The 17,936-nt window shown below is 37.6% G+C and overlaps 1 protein-coding gene across 3 annotated transcripts in view; it reads left to right on the top strand.

Moving 5' to 3' along the window:
• The window catches only part of LOC138135249 (alkaline phosphatase-like), a 42,465-nt gene that overhangs the window by 9,993 nt on the left and 14,536 nt on the right, over positions 1-17,936 (top strand). For all 3 annotated transcript variants that reach the window (XR_011160903.1, XM_069053945.1, XM_069053946.1), the window contains exons 3-5: positions 10,236-10,459; positions 12,401-12,575; positions 15,030-15,208. Coding sequence is in view for 2 of the 3 variants with exons in the window: in XM_069053945.1 (XP_068910046.1) it covers positions 10,236-10,459; positions 12,401-12,575; positions 15,030-15,208 (578 nt within the window). In the remaining variant the exon portion in view is untranslated. The remainder of the gene's footprint in view (positions 1-10,235; positions 10,460-12,400; positions 12,576-15,029; positions 15,209-17,936) is intronic.

Here is a 17,936-nt window from a genome sequence, read left to right on the forward strand (position 1 = left end):
GTAGTCAATTATTAATTAAAGTTCACCTCGAAACTACTGAATAAAAATTCTGGTTTCAAATGGTGATTTGAGCGGAAGACCATTATTTCTCGAATCTGATCTCTTCGAGCGGTTGAAAGTAGATTAATATTTAATGCGTGTTCGGGTTGTGCTATCTTGTGGCGTTGCATTTCAATAAACTCGGTTTAAGTCACGCGAAATCCTTAATAAATCCGAGGCAGGATCGTTTTCGCCATTTTTTAATGGTGGTTGTGCGAGCCTATCTCTGGAATATTGATTGGGACAGATAATAATAACCACTCTTGTTGTAAAGACCTGAAGCCCTTAATACTCATTTTCTAGCAAATGGCATGGTTTTCACGCGGCTAAAAGTGAGAGTGAAGTTTTAACTTCTGAACTTTTGCAGTAAATTAACCCGAGCAGAAAACTTAAAGCTTCGGCTTGAAGAAGCTCGAAACCTTTGACCTCTTCTACGTACGAACCATTAAAATTGATTTACTCTGGCGCAAATGTGTTTAAGGTTTATTTCCTTTTTGGGTCTTTTTATACACGTTGATTTAACGAGTCCGTGCAATGTGTAATGTAGCGATCCCGGTTTTCATTACTCCAACACGGCGCTTTAAAACTATTCGTTTTACAAAAAAACCGCACACATGTTGCGGCATAAAACTGCAACCCACATGATTATTCTTCAACCGGCAGATGAATTGGATACTGAGAGGATTCATACGAGATATTCTAAACAGGTACTCAAAATTTCGAAGAATTAATGCCGCTTTGAAAAGGGGGCGATTAAGAGAAATAAACTTTGCACACAGCCGCATCGGGGTTGAGTTATTCCCGCCTTAAAACTGTTTAGGTTTTGTACATTTTCCGACATTATCGTAAAACCGGAGCTGCGCTACCAAAAAGAAATATGCCTAAGCCTCGGCAACATAATGCTTAATTTCCCTTTCTCTGGATCGCTCTAATTAAAACTTTCCGGTTTGGTAATGCTTGTATGTACACTTGCGACCACAAAAAGGGCTTAAGGTTGTACAAGCCATTAAGTCCAAACTCGTAATGCTTTACAGTGTTTTTGTAAAATACCACTGAAAATACAGCGTTATTATAAATGTTTTCAACATGGAAGGTGTGATGTGGAAATTTGCCAAATGTAATTCTGGTGTACTTATACTATTTAACGAAATTGATGTTATTTCTTGGTTGCCTAAAAGCAAGGGGCTTTAAAGTAATTTTAATTTTTTAAAAATCAGAAATAACCACCATAATTTTTGTTTGTTTTAAGGAATAAATCATTTGTTGCATTAGCATTAAAAAAAGTTTTATAATCGATGTTATACGTCTAAGACGGGGATTTTTTCAGAGGGGAACTAAATAGTTTACTTTACGGTTTGGGAAACTTTATTTCATATTCGAGTATACTTGAACTTAACCAAATTTTCCTTAATTTACTTTAGAAATTAAGAAAACAAAAGGAATTTCTCGTAAAATGCTTGACAGTGCTTCATTATCACTTGCAGCACGGTATTCACTCATTTGAGGAAAATAACTGAAATGTGCGCACTTCAACATGATAAGAGCTTTAGACTGTTAGCTGATTACCTAATTTACACATTCATATTTTGAAGTTTGGTAAATTATTTTTTCCGTAATAATTTTACAGCAAAAATTATGTATGCAACTTGTGATAAAGCTGCGCTGGTGCATGTAATCTTCCTACTTCTAAAAAAAGTAGTGCTTTATACACATGTTGAATAATTCATTGTTGTTAATGTAAGAGTAGCAAGAGGCAGTCTTGCAAAGACTCTTCCGCTGTCTTTCAACTAGCTAAAAACACCGTAGTTTACGCTTTGAAAAATGATAAACAATGAAAGCTGCAAAATGACAAGTGCGAGTTGTCAAATGTCAAATTTACATAACAACGCTTCTGATAAAACTATGGCAGCGGTGGTAATAGGTGCATGCCATCTTTTTCATTGGTTTTGGTGAAATTTTCGAAGTCACGCCCCGAAAGCGATCCCCATTCCTGGCCAAGGACGAAGGACGAGGATATCGCATCAAACTAAACGAACCTTTGTCGGTTTACCTCACCGCGGCCCATTCTAGCCGGCTTCTTGCCCGATTACCGGCACGGAACGCGATCTTTACTGCTCCTCTTCCGGAACAAGTAGAGCTAAAGACATGAAGAATATAATTCTATTATATAGTAAGTTTCGTGCGCGGGTGATAATTCCGTCGGTTATCTAGTGTGTACCGAGCACTCCAACATTAATTTAAAATGTGGGGCTGTTTGCACGAGAGCATTGTGTACATCCACAATAAATTCTCTTATATATTTTATCCTGAAGTGTGTACTTTGCCACGACATTATCACTCAAACTCCTCTCGTGATATATTTGTACGAATCACTCCGCTCTACCCTTATTAAATATATTTTCTGTCGACTCTAGCACCATTCCAAGCGGCAACAATCAAACGGATTTATTGTTGCTAATGCCAAATCAGACGCGTCAAACGGGCAAGTAAATTCCGGACGGGGTCGCATTCACCGGATTACCTTTCGGCACATGTCCGTTCGGGGTCGGCGATATTTATTTATTCTTTTGTGTGCGGCGACACAATTTGCTTAAATAAATTTCGTTTTTCGATTCGAACAGAACCGTTTCATTTGCAGTTTGGAAAATCGTTAAACCTGAACCGCCTATACACGAGATTCAAAAATTAGCGGTTTTCTATAGTCGGTGCGTCAGAAATGAAGCCATTCAGTTGCAGTCGAGTTAAATCGCTTATTGTCTGGATGTAGGTCGCTCCAGGTCTGCCAAAACGACGAAAATGTCATCTTTCATTCTTCGAGTACGTACTTCTAATAACAAAAATATAGGACGTCGGAAGTCCGCCGAGTTACACACGGGAAATTGGAAACCCAGTAAAAAGAGTATTAATGAAACTAGCGAGTAGAAAAATAAATTCATGTGACCGAATGCCTGTTTAAATTTTTTATCCGGCTAAACGGGAGGGTTTTAAAGCCCGACGAGGGTGTATTGACGAAGGCGACAGCTGAGTGACACAAATTAGGAGGCTATTTGGAGATGGTATATAACAATCCTGAGATTCAATTACGTACGAATTCGAAATTTGCGCACATAATTGAATTTTCTGCGCGCAGCTGGAGTCCAAATCGAAATAAATTTTTCACAATACATTAAACTTTTTCCCTTTGAATATCATATCATAACCTTTGGTTATTTATGTAAAAAGTCAATCGAAAATTCAATTACACGTTCGTTAGAATTTGTGATTTCAGTCGTTATTCGGGAATTTAAGAAAAATTAAAATCGATTTTAATCCATTATTCGAAGTTAATTAGATTCCGTGGCAGTCTCCAATTTCATCACCGCGGTCAACGAAATATAATGGAGTGAAATGACTAAGGCAAAAACCAATACAATTTTAAATTACTCTCGATGCCAGAATGTCCTGACAGAAAAGGGACGGGCGACCAGTCGTGACCGTTGGTCTTTTCCGCTGGAAATTTGTACAAACAATTTTCAAATTCGGCAGTTCACATTGTTTATGCATAACTTCCGCCTTAAACGAATATGGCTTCGTCACCTGCAGATTTCCTGTCATTGAAAGAATAAATTGATGTTTCTTCTTTCATGCTCCTGAAAAATAGGAGAAGAGACGTATAAATAAAATATTCCGATTTACATAAAAGCCATCTCGTGGAAAATGTTGAATTCAGTGAAAATTTATAAAATCTGCGTCCCGGTAATATAACTGAATCAGTAACGTCGAATTGGGTTCTGTTTATTCCTACGAAAATGTGTTTTCCTCAATTAAGGAATCATTTTTAAAAGCTTCCGGATTTATTGAAAAACAAATTGACAAAAAATTTAAATGAGAGGATTTTTTTAAATGTAGAATTTTGTGGAATCACATAAGTGCGATACAATGTAGTAACTATCCCATGTACCATATAGAAAAAATCACCACCTTTTTATTTGAATTAAATTTGGATTATAATCAAGGTTTTTTTTTTAATTTTTGTGTAAATTTGGGAAGGGAATGAGTTATTTAGACGAAGATCAATATTGATAGATGCAAGTCGCAATGATCGACTTTGGCTGGTTGCCATAGAAAATAAAAATCCTCAGTGCGGTTATGAAATATAACAGCACTAATGCTATTATGCAACACAAAAAAATGTAATGACAAAAAACAATCCTATTTTTAAACGTTAGAAATGTAGAAGAAATACACAATTTTAAATTAGGTAATGAAGCTGAGTAGTTTCAGGAGAACAATATGTACCTATACATTTTGAATTCAATTAGTTTTAGAAAATAAAATCTAAAAGAAATGAAAATAGCAGCGCCATCTGTCGGTTCTACCTTACATTTGACAATTATTGGGTGCGTTCCATTAAAATTCGAAAAGTAGTAATTGTTTTTAACATTTTAAATTTAAAAACGTTGGCCAAAAAGCATTATACATACCTTGTGTGTGAAACATTTTGCAACGCTCAGTTTATGAAACACTCCGCTGCGCGTCGTGTTTCAAATTAAACTTCGCGCTGCAAAATGTAACTTCCCACACTCGATTGTAAATAGCTATTTCCATTATTCACGTGACTGCACGGTGTGCGGTAAAGTAAGTTACTACCTCTCTGAAATTAATGGGATGAATAGAATTTATAACAGGGTCCTAGATAAAAAAACTTTTAATCTGGCGCAGAAGAATATTTTTTCACCTGCAACTCTGGTTAAGGTTGCTTGAAAAAATAATAAAACTTAAAATCTGATATAAAATGAAACACAATAAAAACTCAATCTTAATAACTTGAAAAAAATCGTTTGTCTTTTTTGTACACAAATAAACAAAATGAAAAATGTCTTTCTTCATGAGCAATTAATTTTATTTCTGTAAGTAGTAAGTCGAGACTTCACTTTGTATTTCTTTTCGTTCAATAAAGGCGGTTTATCATTATAGAACGAAAAAAATTGAAACTCTTTGTTTTGTTTCCCTCAATTTAATTCTTTCTTATTGCCCCGTAATAAACTGTTTTTGCAAGAATTTTAAATTCTAGTTTGATTTCTTATTTTTGCTTTTATAAAGTCGACAGCTAGAAAATACTTTCAGGAAAATTTTAATTAACTTCGATAAGGTGATAAAAACTGCTCCGGCACAAACTGTACGTTGAGTCTATATTGAAAATTTCCACGATAAACTCTTACAACTTTATTTGGAAAAGCCAAACAGAGTGAAGTTGTATTAGCTCATCTGTGTAAAGTTCCAATTTGCTGATTTAACACTGCTAAATGTATTTGCCGATTCTGAATAAAAATAAACAAAACGTGAACGTTATTGCCCACCTGAATAAACAATGCAGTTCCGTTCCAAATATAGATGTAACGCCTCAACAGTGCAATCAACGCAATCGTTGAATTGGTTGTTTTCTAGTTCCTCGAATGTGATCGATGAAAATGAAATGCGAATCAATCGATGTATCTGAGGGTTGCTCCGCTTCCAAATCGGTGAAAGAGAAAGTTGGGCTTGTCTAGTTTGGAGAAAAATGGTGTGACGGAAGGATTGGTGGTGTTGAGCGCCTCGACTGTAGATATTCATGAAATATTTATTAAAGTGCGATATTATGCAGATTGCGGCAATGAAAAAGCGCTTATTTCGACATGAAACAATTAATTTTCAATGTTGCTGCTCTCTTGAGCGAATCATTCATTACTCCCCGGTTATTGTCAAATTCACATGCAAATGTAATCTAAATTGTAATTGAGCCCGATGCCTAACGCACCGACTAATACACAAACTGTTCAAACAAGGTAATTTGAATTTAATGACATGCCAGGATGTAGCCTTGCGGAGACATAAATCTCATTTATTTGAAAAATGTCCCGCCAACTATCTCAGAAACGGGATGAGTTATAAAGTCATCAAATTTCAAATACCTTAAGTATTCTGGTGCACAGATCTGGGACAGAAGAAGTTAAGAGGGATGCAGTAAGCCCCCATTTCGGGCATAATACCGCCAAAATAAAATTACTTCGTTACAAACTCAATTTAAATGTAAACACATTCTAGTCAGCGGCTCAGTTCGCATGCAGCCTCGCACGCACCCTAATAAAAATTTAACATCTGTTATGGCGGCCAAAGAAGGAATTTATCCGGTCGCGAAAAATCGAGCCCCTCTCGATAACAACGGGGAAGGGGATTTGAACCATTCTGCAGGGATAATTGCCCTAATTTAATAACATTTACTTACTTAGTTCCAAACAGATTAAAACTACAATGTTAGTACTTCCAGTGTTTGCACGATTTCGGGAGTTTCTAATTACAAGACAAAAGCTTCAACATCAAATTTAATAACTGAAAAGGTTTCGGTTATTTTAATGAGGTGCCGCAATGAACCGATTACAAATTGGCCCCGTCCCGAAAATCGAATTTATTTACGATTTTAACCGACTTTTTAGAATTTGCGTCTCTAATAGGTATATTATTGTATTCAATTTGGAGTCGTTTATGGCTAAACCACGAGTGCTTTAATAGATCTCTAAGAAAATTTTTACCAATATTTCAGTGTATTATTGTCATTTATACCAAAAAACTTCCAATATTAATGTTCAAACTCCACTTTTTAATATCTGTTGCAGATGTAGTTGCATCCGTTACCTTGAATTATCAGTTAATACAAAATTCACTAGAATTTGGGAATTTAATTTTTTTATTTAAAAATTAAAACAAGGGTGCAAATTCGAAAAAACAACATAAAAAACTCGTTTTATAAGGGCATTGGCGCACTCGTCCCATAGAAAACTCCCCTACGGCTCGTTTTCTACACTTGGGACTCGTGCGCCAAATCAACCCTTATAAAACTCGTTCTTTAAAATACTATTATCGGTGTGAAGGTGCACAAAGGCCCATCGATTTTTACAGCGAACACGCAATTTTCGCCGGATTAGCTCTAATCTTGTTGAATATTAAATTTCTAAGAGATGTATTGATTGGGCTTACACCTCGTAATTATGTCCGACGTCTACACCATTAAACCTTGCCTCTCCCGGATTTTTGTCCCGAATCTCAGATAAAACCGGAATAATCACCCCTGAAACAAGTGTACCGGCCAATAATCGTCGAAAAATAAAAATTGATTCGGTGCAGGGGTGTGATTGATGACGTGTGCTTGTTGCACGGCTCTTTCACTTTCTACAACAACGTCAGCGATCAACAAGTTATTGTTTTGAAATACCGACAGATAAACGCATTGATCTGGCTTCCCCGCCATTATAAATTTCTTCAGTGTTGTTTTGTTTGGGCGCTCTTTTGATCCTTACATTTATGTGACGCGGCTTACAAATAAAATGGCATCTTGGTAAAATCCGCAGATCTATGGCGGATGTTGGTCTTTAAGGGGACATAAATAATGCATGCGCCTGAAATGCGCAGAAATGATACGAAAGCGTCGATGTGACATGGAAGTGACACATTTAGGGAATCTTCAATAAAATATGAAGGGATCGGTGCGACTAAAGTGGTCCAAGTTTTCCTCTCAACCTAAGCCTTATAGATGCGGATGTGTCTTGTGATATGTTCAATGGACAAAAGTTACATTGCGACAATGTCAAGGAATTCTTCCAGGAAAGAACATCAACAGCAAAGTTTACAACGGATTTGCAGTTTTTTGCCTCAACTATCCCCGAATTGGAGTTTATTTACAGTTACTTAGTTCTCCTGAAAACAAGCAAGTTTGTTTTAAGGCAATAAATTATATAGTGCCTCAACGGAAAACAGGATTCCTTTAGAGCACAATGCCGACGCATTAAGGATGTCTTACGAAGAAAAAAATTAAGCAAAGCGCCGGATTAAATAAGTTACACTCTCCGAGTCCGACTCTAAATTATTAAATCGTTATTTACGCCTCTCCAACACAAATTATCTAACTCTTGGCCAAAACCAGACGTTTTTACAATCAATCAGTTTTTACAAACTTCCATGCACGTTGATTTTTTAAAATAAGCTTCCCCGGACATTTTATTTTGTTTTCATTACTGTTTAAAGGAAACTCTGTGAAATTGCTTTGCATGCAACCGACAATGCATTCATTCCCACAATGGAATTATTGTGAGCTTTTGTAATTTTTATTTTGCAGCTATTTATCCCGATACAGATGACGTGGAAGCTCACCGATCTTCTATAAAGCACAAACGACTCCATCACAGTTTCATTAGTGTTGGTTTTTAAAGTTAACCGTGAATTCCCGGATTATTTCTTAAATCCTAAACATCCACAAATGGGTTTTGCGCAGAAAGCGTGGCAAAGGAGCTTCGATTAATTATACTTTCAGTTTTTCTTTCTCAATAACTCCAGAAATATACTTTAATGGATGAAAATCTTTTGACGAGTTTAAATTGAGTTTTCTGATCAGCCGGGTTCTATTTCTAAACAAATCAAGCGGATATCACGATGGAAATTGAAATCTCAGCAAGCCACCATAAATAGCTCTTGCAAAAAATAAATTGCATGTGGCATAACTTACCAGACGTTATGGCCAGTACAAACGCACAAATAACACCGGGTTTACATAAACCAGAATGTTAAACGTATTTAATTTACATTTACATAAACTAACCTTTGGAAAATCACGAATCTCTAACAGCTCGTTGGGGATGATTTATGTAAAGTCGTAAATTTTTTTCCATTGCAAGACATAATTAAGTTTTCTCTTGACGTCCGACCTTTATGACAGCAAGAGGCAACTTTTACTTAAAATAATTATTCCTCAAATTTCGCACAATGTCTAAAAACAAAGGAACATTATTATTACGTCTATTACAAACTTTCTTGAAGCGTGAAAATTTAATTTTATTTACGTTTTATGCATTAACAAAACAAACATTTCTCCTCAGATGAGAGGATTAATCAACTTTTACCTATCCATCTGAAACTTAAAAGCTTTCTGATAAAAGAAACAAATTTTCTCACGATCTTAGAAAAGATTTATTAGAAACTATAAATAAAAATAAAATACGTGCAAGAGATTGCATTTCTAGATATTCAAAACAGCCATAAATTTTTATATTTACTCGACATAAATTTTTGTGGCTGTGGCAATAAAATATGTCTTAGAAATGTGAAAATAGTGTTACAACTTCCTTAGTGATGCATTGATGTTACAATACTTTATGTATTGGAGAAGTGGGAAATTCCATCGGCACTTGTGCTGGTGCACATGAGAGTGAAATACGAGTATATTGACATTGCGGTGTGATAAAATAAATTGTGTCCACATTTATTTCAAGTTACTTCTGCAGTTGTCTAGATATTAGGCAAAGAAAAGTTGAAAGGATTCCTCCGAGTGTTCATATTGAGCGATCTTGATTGTGGAGTATAGAATTCAAATTAATTTTATTCAGTTTGTAAAGCTACTGAACAAAACTAAATCCCTAAGTAAATATTTTCCACTTCGAGATAATAATCTTGTGAAAGCAGAAAAGTCTGCTTTTAACGATGTTCAAAAGCTTTCATAGTAAATACGAGCGATTTAGCAACTCGATATTTATGAATTGTAAATTAAGGACAAATTTGGATAACGTTATTCATGGCGAATAACACAGCAAACAAATAGCGCAATGGTATTTTAATGTAACGCAAATTTCTCGTACAAATAATTTTTGATATATGGCGGAGGCGCGGGGAAAGAGCACAAGAAAAATTAAAATTGACGCACAAATTCCGCTTTTTGAATTTATCGCTTTGTCCTGAAGCATTTTTAATTAGTTCTGTTTGAGTTTGAAAGGAAATAAAATAATGTAGACTGTTTGTGTTTTTATCAAGAAACTTTTTCACCCGAAGCAGCAGAATAAATATTTGAGCAAGTCAGAATGTTGGAAACGTATATTTTTAAAAGATCACTTGAATTATCGAGGCTGCGGCCGAATGGGACCTTCCAAAACCGATTCTTGCAATAACAATAAAAAAGCGATCGGTCGCTGCTTCCGAGATTTCTTTTTAATTTATCGTTGCGTCCCTCAGACCTGATGGTCTCTCCTGATGGCTCCTGCGACCCCCGAAAACTCGTGTTGTTTCCATTAAGCAAATTGTGTCGAATAACTTGATACCTTTGATGTGCTGGAACCAAGCCGCAAAATCAAGTTTCCGCTCAAGAACCTAGACTAGATGGTGTGCATTCCTTTACATCGTGTAATTTCTTGTTTCAGACCAGGAATATTGGTACGAACAGGCGCGGATCGCTTTGCGGAAGAGACTGCAATATGCTACGGACCGCCGACCACATGCCAAGAATGTGGTCCTGTTTGTGGGGGACGGAATGGGAGTGGCCACCGCTACCGCCGCTCGCATCCTCCGCGGACAGCGTCTGGGAAAAAGAGGCGAAGACCACGAGCTCGCCTGGGATACGTTCCCTGCAGTTGCGCTGGCTAAGGTACTAACCTTTTACGATCGCATAAATACAACTAAATAAACCCATTATTAGGCGTCGGCCATTTACGCTAGTACATAAAATTTGTTGCCCCCCACACGCTCCATCCAGCGACAAGAGTTAACGTCAAAACGAATTATGCCGCTCAATTTATACTCAAATCTAAACAGTCTCCTCTGAAATATTTGCAAAGATTATGGAAGCAGACTAGAATCACCAGCGGCTAAGATATGGAATATTGCTACAACTCTCGGCTCTGGAGAATTGCAAATTCATTGTCTGATATTAAAGCGCTCGAATGAGAACAGTATGATAATAAAATAGCAGTCTGGACTTGCTGAAAAAAGCATTTTCATAAAGCTGACAAATATGAAGCGATCACAAGAAACTTGGCTAGTTTTGAACGCGTCATGGTGGCTGGAAAATAGATTTTGCAAACTTGTGATCGGGTCGAGAAACTCCATAAAGAATTTTCTACCGAAAATTACCCTCTTAGACTTAATTCTTTCGCCACAAGACGAAGGAGCCAAATTGATTACTCATTTTGTATTAATTTTCTAATTACTTATTTTGAAATTTCATGGTAAATTTTTTAACGAACGAATAAATTTTCTCTTAACATTTTTTCCTCGACTTTGAATACGCTTTCCTTTCTTTAAATTAAATTAACTGACACGATTCTTGACATGTGAAATTTATTTCCTGCCGTTCGTAATAAGCGAAAACAAATTATGTACAACGAAATTAAGAAGGAAAAGAAAATACCGATTTATTAAACATCTGCAGATGCCAGACTGGTTTTAAGATAAAGAATACAAAGTAAATGATGTTTGCTGAAGCTTTGAGGTCATGTCGAAAATAAATTAAAAGCTGCATGAATGGTGGATGCGCCGGGACATTAATCATTTTGTTTGATTTTTTTACATTGCAACTAATCCGAAATTGTTTCCTTCAACTATAGATTCGTTTTGAAAACAATTATAAACAACGGTGACGTTGTTTTATTTGTTTCGGATGCTCCATGTGTCTAACTTGTTCTATCCCACCGAGCAATATCCGATATTAAACTATTTTTCCATCTGCGCCACCAGATTGTCTCCAACAAGTGTCGCACACTTTTAATTTATCTTTACCACACTCTATTAAAAATAAATCACCCTCGCGAAATTTATCGCCAAACTCTTCGCAAAATACTACAGCGTTAATACAATGGGCCAATGTATTCTAATGTAAAGGGTGTACGGCGAAGTTTTGACAGGTTGAAACGTTCTAGTTATACCGGGTGTTGCAGACAAAGCTCTGCATTCAATACGCGCCATTAATTAATGGCCAACTTGTAATTGGAAATGTTTTGTCAAGAGTCCAAGAAAGTGTTTGTTGGACAAGATGTGTGGCGCAAAAATGTTTCATTTCGAAAATTTCAAGTAAAGTGGCAAACGCTGTATCTTGATGTCATTATCTCGGCAAAATAACGACGAAATAAAATTTAAATAACCGTAAAGCTATTGTTTTACAACTTCAACAATCAAATCCACTCGAGAATTCTCCTTGGGAGGAACGAAATGGTACGAGAATCATTTATTCGCTTCTGAATTGAATGTTTTTTTTTTGTTCGGAGGTTCCGGTAAAAAAGATCTAAATTATTACCTCCTGTTTCTCTTTATGCAAATGCTTCTTGCGCTCAGGAGTGGCTTTATTACGGGTCCTGACTGTGAGAAAAACGCAAACTTTATTATACTATCGTATGATGACAAATAAATCCAATTTACGTCGAGGGAAACTTGCCGAGTTGATTTTAATGAAGCTCGCGAAGAGTCTTCCTCGGCCCGATGTTGTCTACATGCGGCGACGAAAAAATCCTCTTCTCGCGTTATTTACGCAGCGATTCGGGCCATTTCATTTTCGTTTGCTATTCCCTAATGTAAATGAATCTTTATGTCGCAGACGTACAACATGGACGCCCAGATAGGAGAGTCATCAGCATGCGCCACGGCGTTGATGTGTGGTGTTAAAACAAACTTCGAGACCGTCGGCTTGGACGCTCGGGGTCGTTTCGAGAACTGTTTTTCGAGCTTTTCTTCGAGGGTTTCCTCGCTGATAGATTGGGCACAAGAGTCAGGTAAGAATTGTTGGTTTTCCCTTAACGAACATTCCTCCTGCACTAGACCACTTTGCCAGAATAAACATTTACCACGGTACGACGATTCGTGGTCGCCTCCGCCGCCGCCGACTGTTCGCCTCTTCGCGATAAAATCGAGGGTCGTTAAGGCTGACCTCGAGCGGACAAAGTATCGCCGTGTCTTCCAACCTTCTTAAGGGATTCAACCCCGACATAAAAAATAACGGTTATTTAGATAGTGGAGCTGCGCCTAATCTGCCCATATTATTTTACTAACGCGACGTATGTTGTGCCAAAAATTCTGACGCCGCGCAAATTCTGCCGACTCGGCTGTGACAAACGCTTAAAAAATTTTATCCCCCCTAATCTCCACCGTAATTATTCTTCTTTAAACATAAAAAACTTCAATCTCCCCTTTATGTGGACGGAAAAATAAGGCATACATTGGAATTCAAATACGTTCCCTGTGGATATGAACTAATGGGCGATCGTTATCTTGCAGATTGCTCTGGGCAGAGATGAAACACAAAACTCAAAACTGTTACCTTAGTTTTTAAACATTGTGCTTTTTAAATGGTGCATTCATCGAGACGCGTCTCCGTCGCAGGAATTCTCATTAGTATAATGCCTTCACCCGTTTGGAATTTCGCAAAAGAAACCTCAACCACAGTGGAGATTTAGCACTTCTTCCGACAATATTTTAAAGTGCGGTGATTTATCCGCGTATTTATTTTTTGCCCCCGGAAACTACAATTTAACTTAAAAATGCAATCTCTCGCGACTCCAGAACTAATGAAGAGTCATTGCGTTGCAGCAAAATGTGTTGCGCTCAAACGCCCGAGTGTGCTTTTTGCAAATACATTTCGAATAAAATACGGCGATCCCTCTCGATTTCAACGAGTCTTAATTAAACGGCTTGATGAACAATTAGAGCTTCTTTAATTAGAAAGTTTTTCGGTTCCGTTATTATAACTGGCCTAAAATTTGAATAGTGACTCACCTCGCTGTTCCCCCGACTATATTAAATTTGTTTAAACTCGTTATTATCCGTCTTCCGCACTTTGAACACCAGAATGGGCTAAATACTTTTCCCCCGAGAGAAACTAATATTTCCGAGGCTCTGCTACTTTTTACCTCGCTGCTCTCTGCCTTCTCAAATTGAAGACAAGCTCTCGTTGAAAGCTACTTTAAGTTTTTGCATGAAATGACAAATTTCGGCATAAAATCGGAATTACTGAATTTCTCCCCGGATTTATGCGAATGCTCATCGCAAACATATTATACACTCGATCACAGAGTCGAGACTCTCTTTTCTAGAATATTTCTGGAGTTTAGGTCCGGGCGAGAAAAACGCGAATTCGTGAATTCTTCCGCTTTGTTTTCCCTAATCAGTTTTAATTCCGAGTGGCACATTTTTTCGCTTCCTCGGAGCTCGCCGCACTTTTTACAAGAGTCAGATCAAACGCGCTTATACATTTCCTGGCAAACTTCCAGTTCCTCTCTCGCTCCGGTCTAAATAATATTTCCATGAAGACTTCACTTTGCTTTGTTCGCCTTTTCGTCTTATTAGTTTTGTCCGATTCACCAAGAGTATCCGCATTATGTGGGCCTTGTCCCTTCCTAGATAAACTTGGGTCGCCTGACGGCCATTAATTTTTCGACGCGTTTTTTCCTCGATCCGACAACAGTTCAGCTGATTTAAGCCGTCTTTATTAATGCATTTCTCGTGTGAACCCGTTTGTATTGTCGCATCAAGAAAAGTCTTCCGACTCAAGCGCTCTTAAAAAATGGTGGATGCGCCGGGCTTTCTCTTCCTATTGCATTTTACGTTTGAAAGAATTTATTGCGTTGTCTCGCGGTGGTTGAATTAGATTGCGTCCCACTCACGATAAAGTGAAGATACCACTATATTTTACAATCAAGAAGATCGCCATCATCTTGTTTGTGTCTAAAGTTACAACTTGCTAATTCCCAGTCCGGCCGACAGTTTTGTCCGAATTAAAATAATCTGCGAAATAAATTACGAAATGTGATTTATCATAAAGCTATTACTCAGCGAATTTGCCCCTGCGTGCAGACAACCGGCGCACTCCTCCTTGATAATTTCTGAATCGAAGAACCTATCTGGTATGCATCGCTGCCTCTTTTCTAACAAACTAGCGATAACTTCGACATTCCACCCTCTCCTACATAAGTTATGAAGCTTCCACAACTTCCATTTCAATTAATTGTTCTTTGAGAGCGGCGGTTATGCGATTCATTATTATACTACAAGACAATGCGGTCCCACTATCAGCCCAAACGAAGTGTTAATTTCGTTCCCCTTTCAACGCGTCGCGAGATCCATGAATCTACCAGGAATCTGGAGATGGACAAGTCGCGTTGGCGTTTTTCTAATCTGGTTAAGCCGCGTTTCGTGTAGCCGAACCCTCAATCGTATTTTTTGGCTTTCAGGAAAATCGACAGGGATAGTGACAAACACAAGAATAACTCATGCCACACCCGCAGCCTTGTACGGCCATTCCCCGTCACGTTACTGGGAGGACGACTCGAAGGTCCCCCCTGCGTCGCGCAAATCCTGCAAGGATCTGGCTCGCCAACTCATCGAAAACGATCCTGGACGTAACATCAACGTGAGTACCTGGCGTTTTATTCCATTCGAGTTTGCAAACTAGCTCTGTCTCCGACTTGATTTAACTGATTAATTTAGAGTCATTAGGGGATGAACGACGTTTGATCTACAATTAGTTCCAACTACTAACACGCATTAGCGAATAGTAGGTAACCATTTCACGAGTCGGAGTAATTAAATGCGCCCTAATGTGTCGTAATTATTATTGACAAGTCTGTTTTACGGCGAAGTTCTGACGAAACGAAACGCCCCCGATGCTTGAATAAAATCGCGGGGGCGAATGAGAAAAAATGAATCCGGACAAGTCTTTCAACTGGATCAATCTCGATCCGTCTGGCGGTGCTACAAGACCGGATTGCAATTACTGGTTTATTACAATAATTATAAGCGTCCCATATCAGTTTTCCTGCTCGAGGCCATTACTCACAGGTGTTGCTGCTAATGGGAAGCCTCCATTACAAAGTACCCACTAACACTGGACGCCATTAACATTTAGCCGACCTCACGTGTCAAACTCAATTCTCAGATTTACTAAATAAAATAATTTGAATTAAAATATAAACGTGAAGGATAATGAAAATGTGAGTGTTGCGAAACGTGTTTTTCGTGACCTGATTCAGACTTTTGAATAATTTAGAATTTATTAAAGATGAACTCTAACGGTGGGGCATTAATAATTTATATTTGACCACATGTGAGGCTAATTTAAAAGAACGGAGGAAAGAATTGTGCGAAACGAAGAGCAGCTGGTGCGTGGATTTGTATTAAAAGGGTGTCAATGGAAAAATAATGCTTCGAGCCCAAAAAATTTGATTAGTTGTTCATTATTTATATTTTTTTGAAGTGAACACGTTGAAATCGCTGGCTACTGGATGTAAAACGAAAATAATGGAATTGTCGTTAATAAACAATACATTTGCCTCAGATATATAACAATTCGAATAAACAATTGATATATGTAGAGCATCCGCAATATCCGGCTTCATCCAATATTTTCAACTTTGTTTATGTATTTTTTTGTCCACACGTTTATTTTGTAATTGAAAATTTTGTGATTGAAAATGGTGGATGCCCCGAGTTAGCCGTTTTGATTTGTTTTCATCTTACACTTTTTGTTCATTTTTCTCTGACTTGGACCACCCAAATTAATAGAGCTGCCGTTTGAATACTACTTATACTACTTGTAACTGAATGCAGCTAAAATGGTGGATACGCCGGGCTAAAAAAATACGTTTCTTTCCTTGCCATGTTAATTTGAAATAACTTATTTCATTTGTAAAAATAAGTTATCGAACCATTAGTTAAGGAAACTGAATTGACTCTCTGAATGAAAAATGTACTAATCTATTTGCAGCTTTTTCTTAAAAAAAATTAACCAGGTCTGTCGCAGATTGCGGATGCAATTTATTCATTGGCTTTTTCGCTGCGTCTGCATAATGAGAAATTTTGTTTGATGTGATTTTAATCACAATTACTGAAGATAGTTAAAAATGGTGGATGCCTCCCAGGCTAACAAAAACTGGATCTCTTTTTATTTTTCTCTATTTATTTCATTAAAAAAAATTGTTCTTGAGTCTTGTTACTAAGGAAAAGTGTATTGATTGGCTTGTAAGGAAGGTGACTGGGGCTTATTGAAAAATGTATTAATCCCTTAGGCGTTTGAATTTTTGTTATCCAAAAAATAAACCAGCTCTGTCGCAGGTCGCGGATGCAATTTATTCATTGGCATTTCCGTCGAGTCTATAATGAGAAAATTTGTTTGATTTGATGTTAATCGTAATTGCAGATATTCAGTGTTCCGGCTTTCAATTCGGTAGCAACCCGGATAGAGCGATTACACTGACATATACGATATTTAGAATTCAATGCTGCAAAATGTGTGCTGTTAACAGTAACATAACTATTGATTAGAGGGGAATGACACAAACGCACCGTCATTATCAGGATGCCCTGCATTGTTTTCACCAACTTCCCATACGTTCCGTCAATACGGTGGCAAATTTATTGTTCGCATTAACTGTCACTCAACATTCACGAACGTTTGGTGATTAATTTCGTGGAATTCGTCCCGAAACTAAGACGCAAAGGCGTCATTTTTCCAATTGGCCAAACGGGGATTTGTTGGACAAAAGGTGACGAAGGAGACGTTTCGCGGCGAATAAAAATGTTTCCAGAGTCGATCTCGCAATGAATAATGATTGGTTTCGGTAATTGGACGCGCGAGATTTTCAAAATAATGCGGATATTACCGATGATTAATTATTTATGGAGTTGTTCGGCTGAACAGAGACTGTGTGCATTAAAACGCGCCGCAACTTTGAGAGTTTAGACTGGAGGCCCCGAAAAGCAGCCCTAATAAGAGACGCTCGTTAATCTTAATTTCCCCAAAAGCCATGTGAACATCGTCATCCACAAGCAAAATAACAATTTGTTAATTTCGTTACGGAGGTACCCAAGATTATTATCCTGGGCCCCGAAGCCTAATCAGCTCAAAGAAAAAAATTAAAATTTTCGACTCCGTCTAGAATTAGCAGCCGAGAGGCAAGTTTGTGGGTGAGCTTAAATAATGGATTAAACGCCGCACGTCCTTCATCTTGTCTTCAGATTTCACCTGTTTTATGGCAGGGGTGGCTCCTCGCAGGACCCAGATCTTGAATAATGAAACATCATTAGAACGCCTAATTCGGACGAGTTGTTAAAACTTCACAGATGTTGTTCCTCTTCGAACC

The sequence above is a fragment of the Tenebrio molitor genome, chromosome 7 (genome assembly GCF_963966145.1).
Source record: "Tenebrio molitor chromosome 7, icTenMoli1.1, whole genome shotgun sequence".
NCBI lineage: Eukaryota > Metazoa > Arthropoda > Insecta > Coleoptera > Tenebrionidae > Tenebrio > Tenebrio molitor.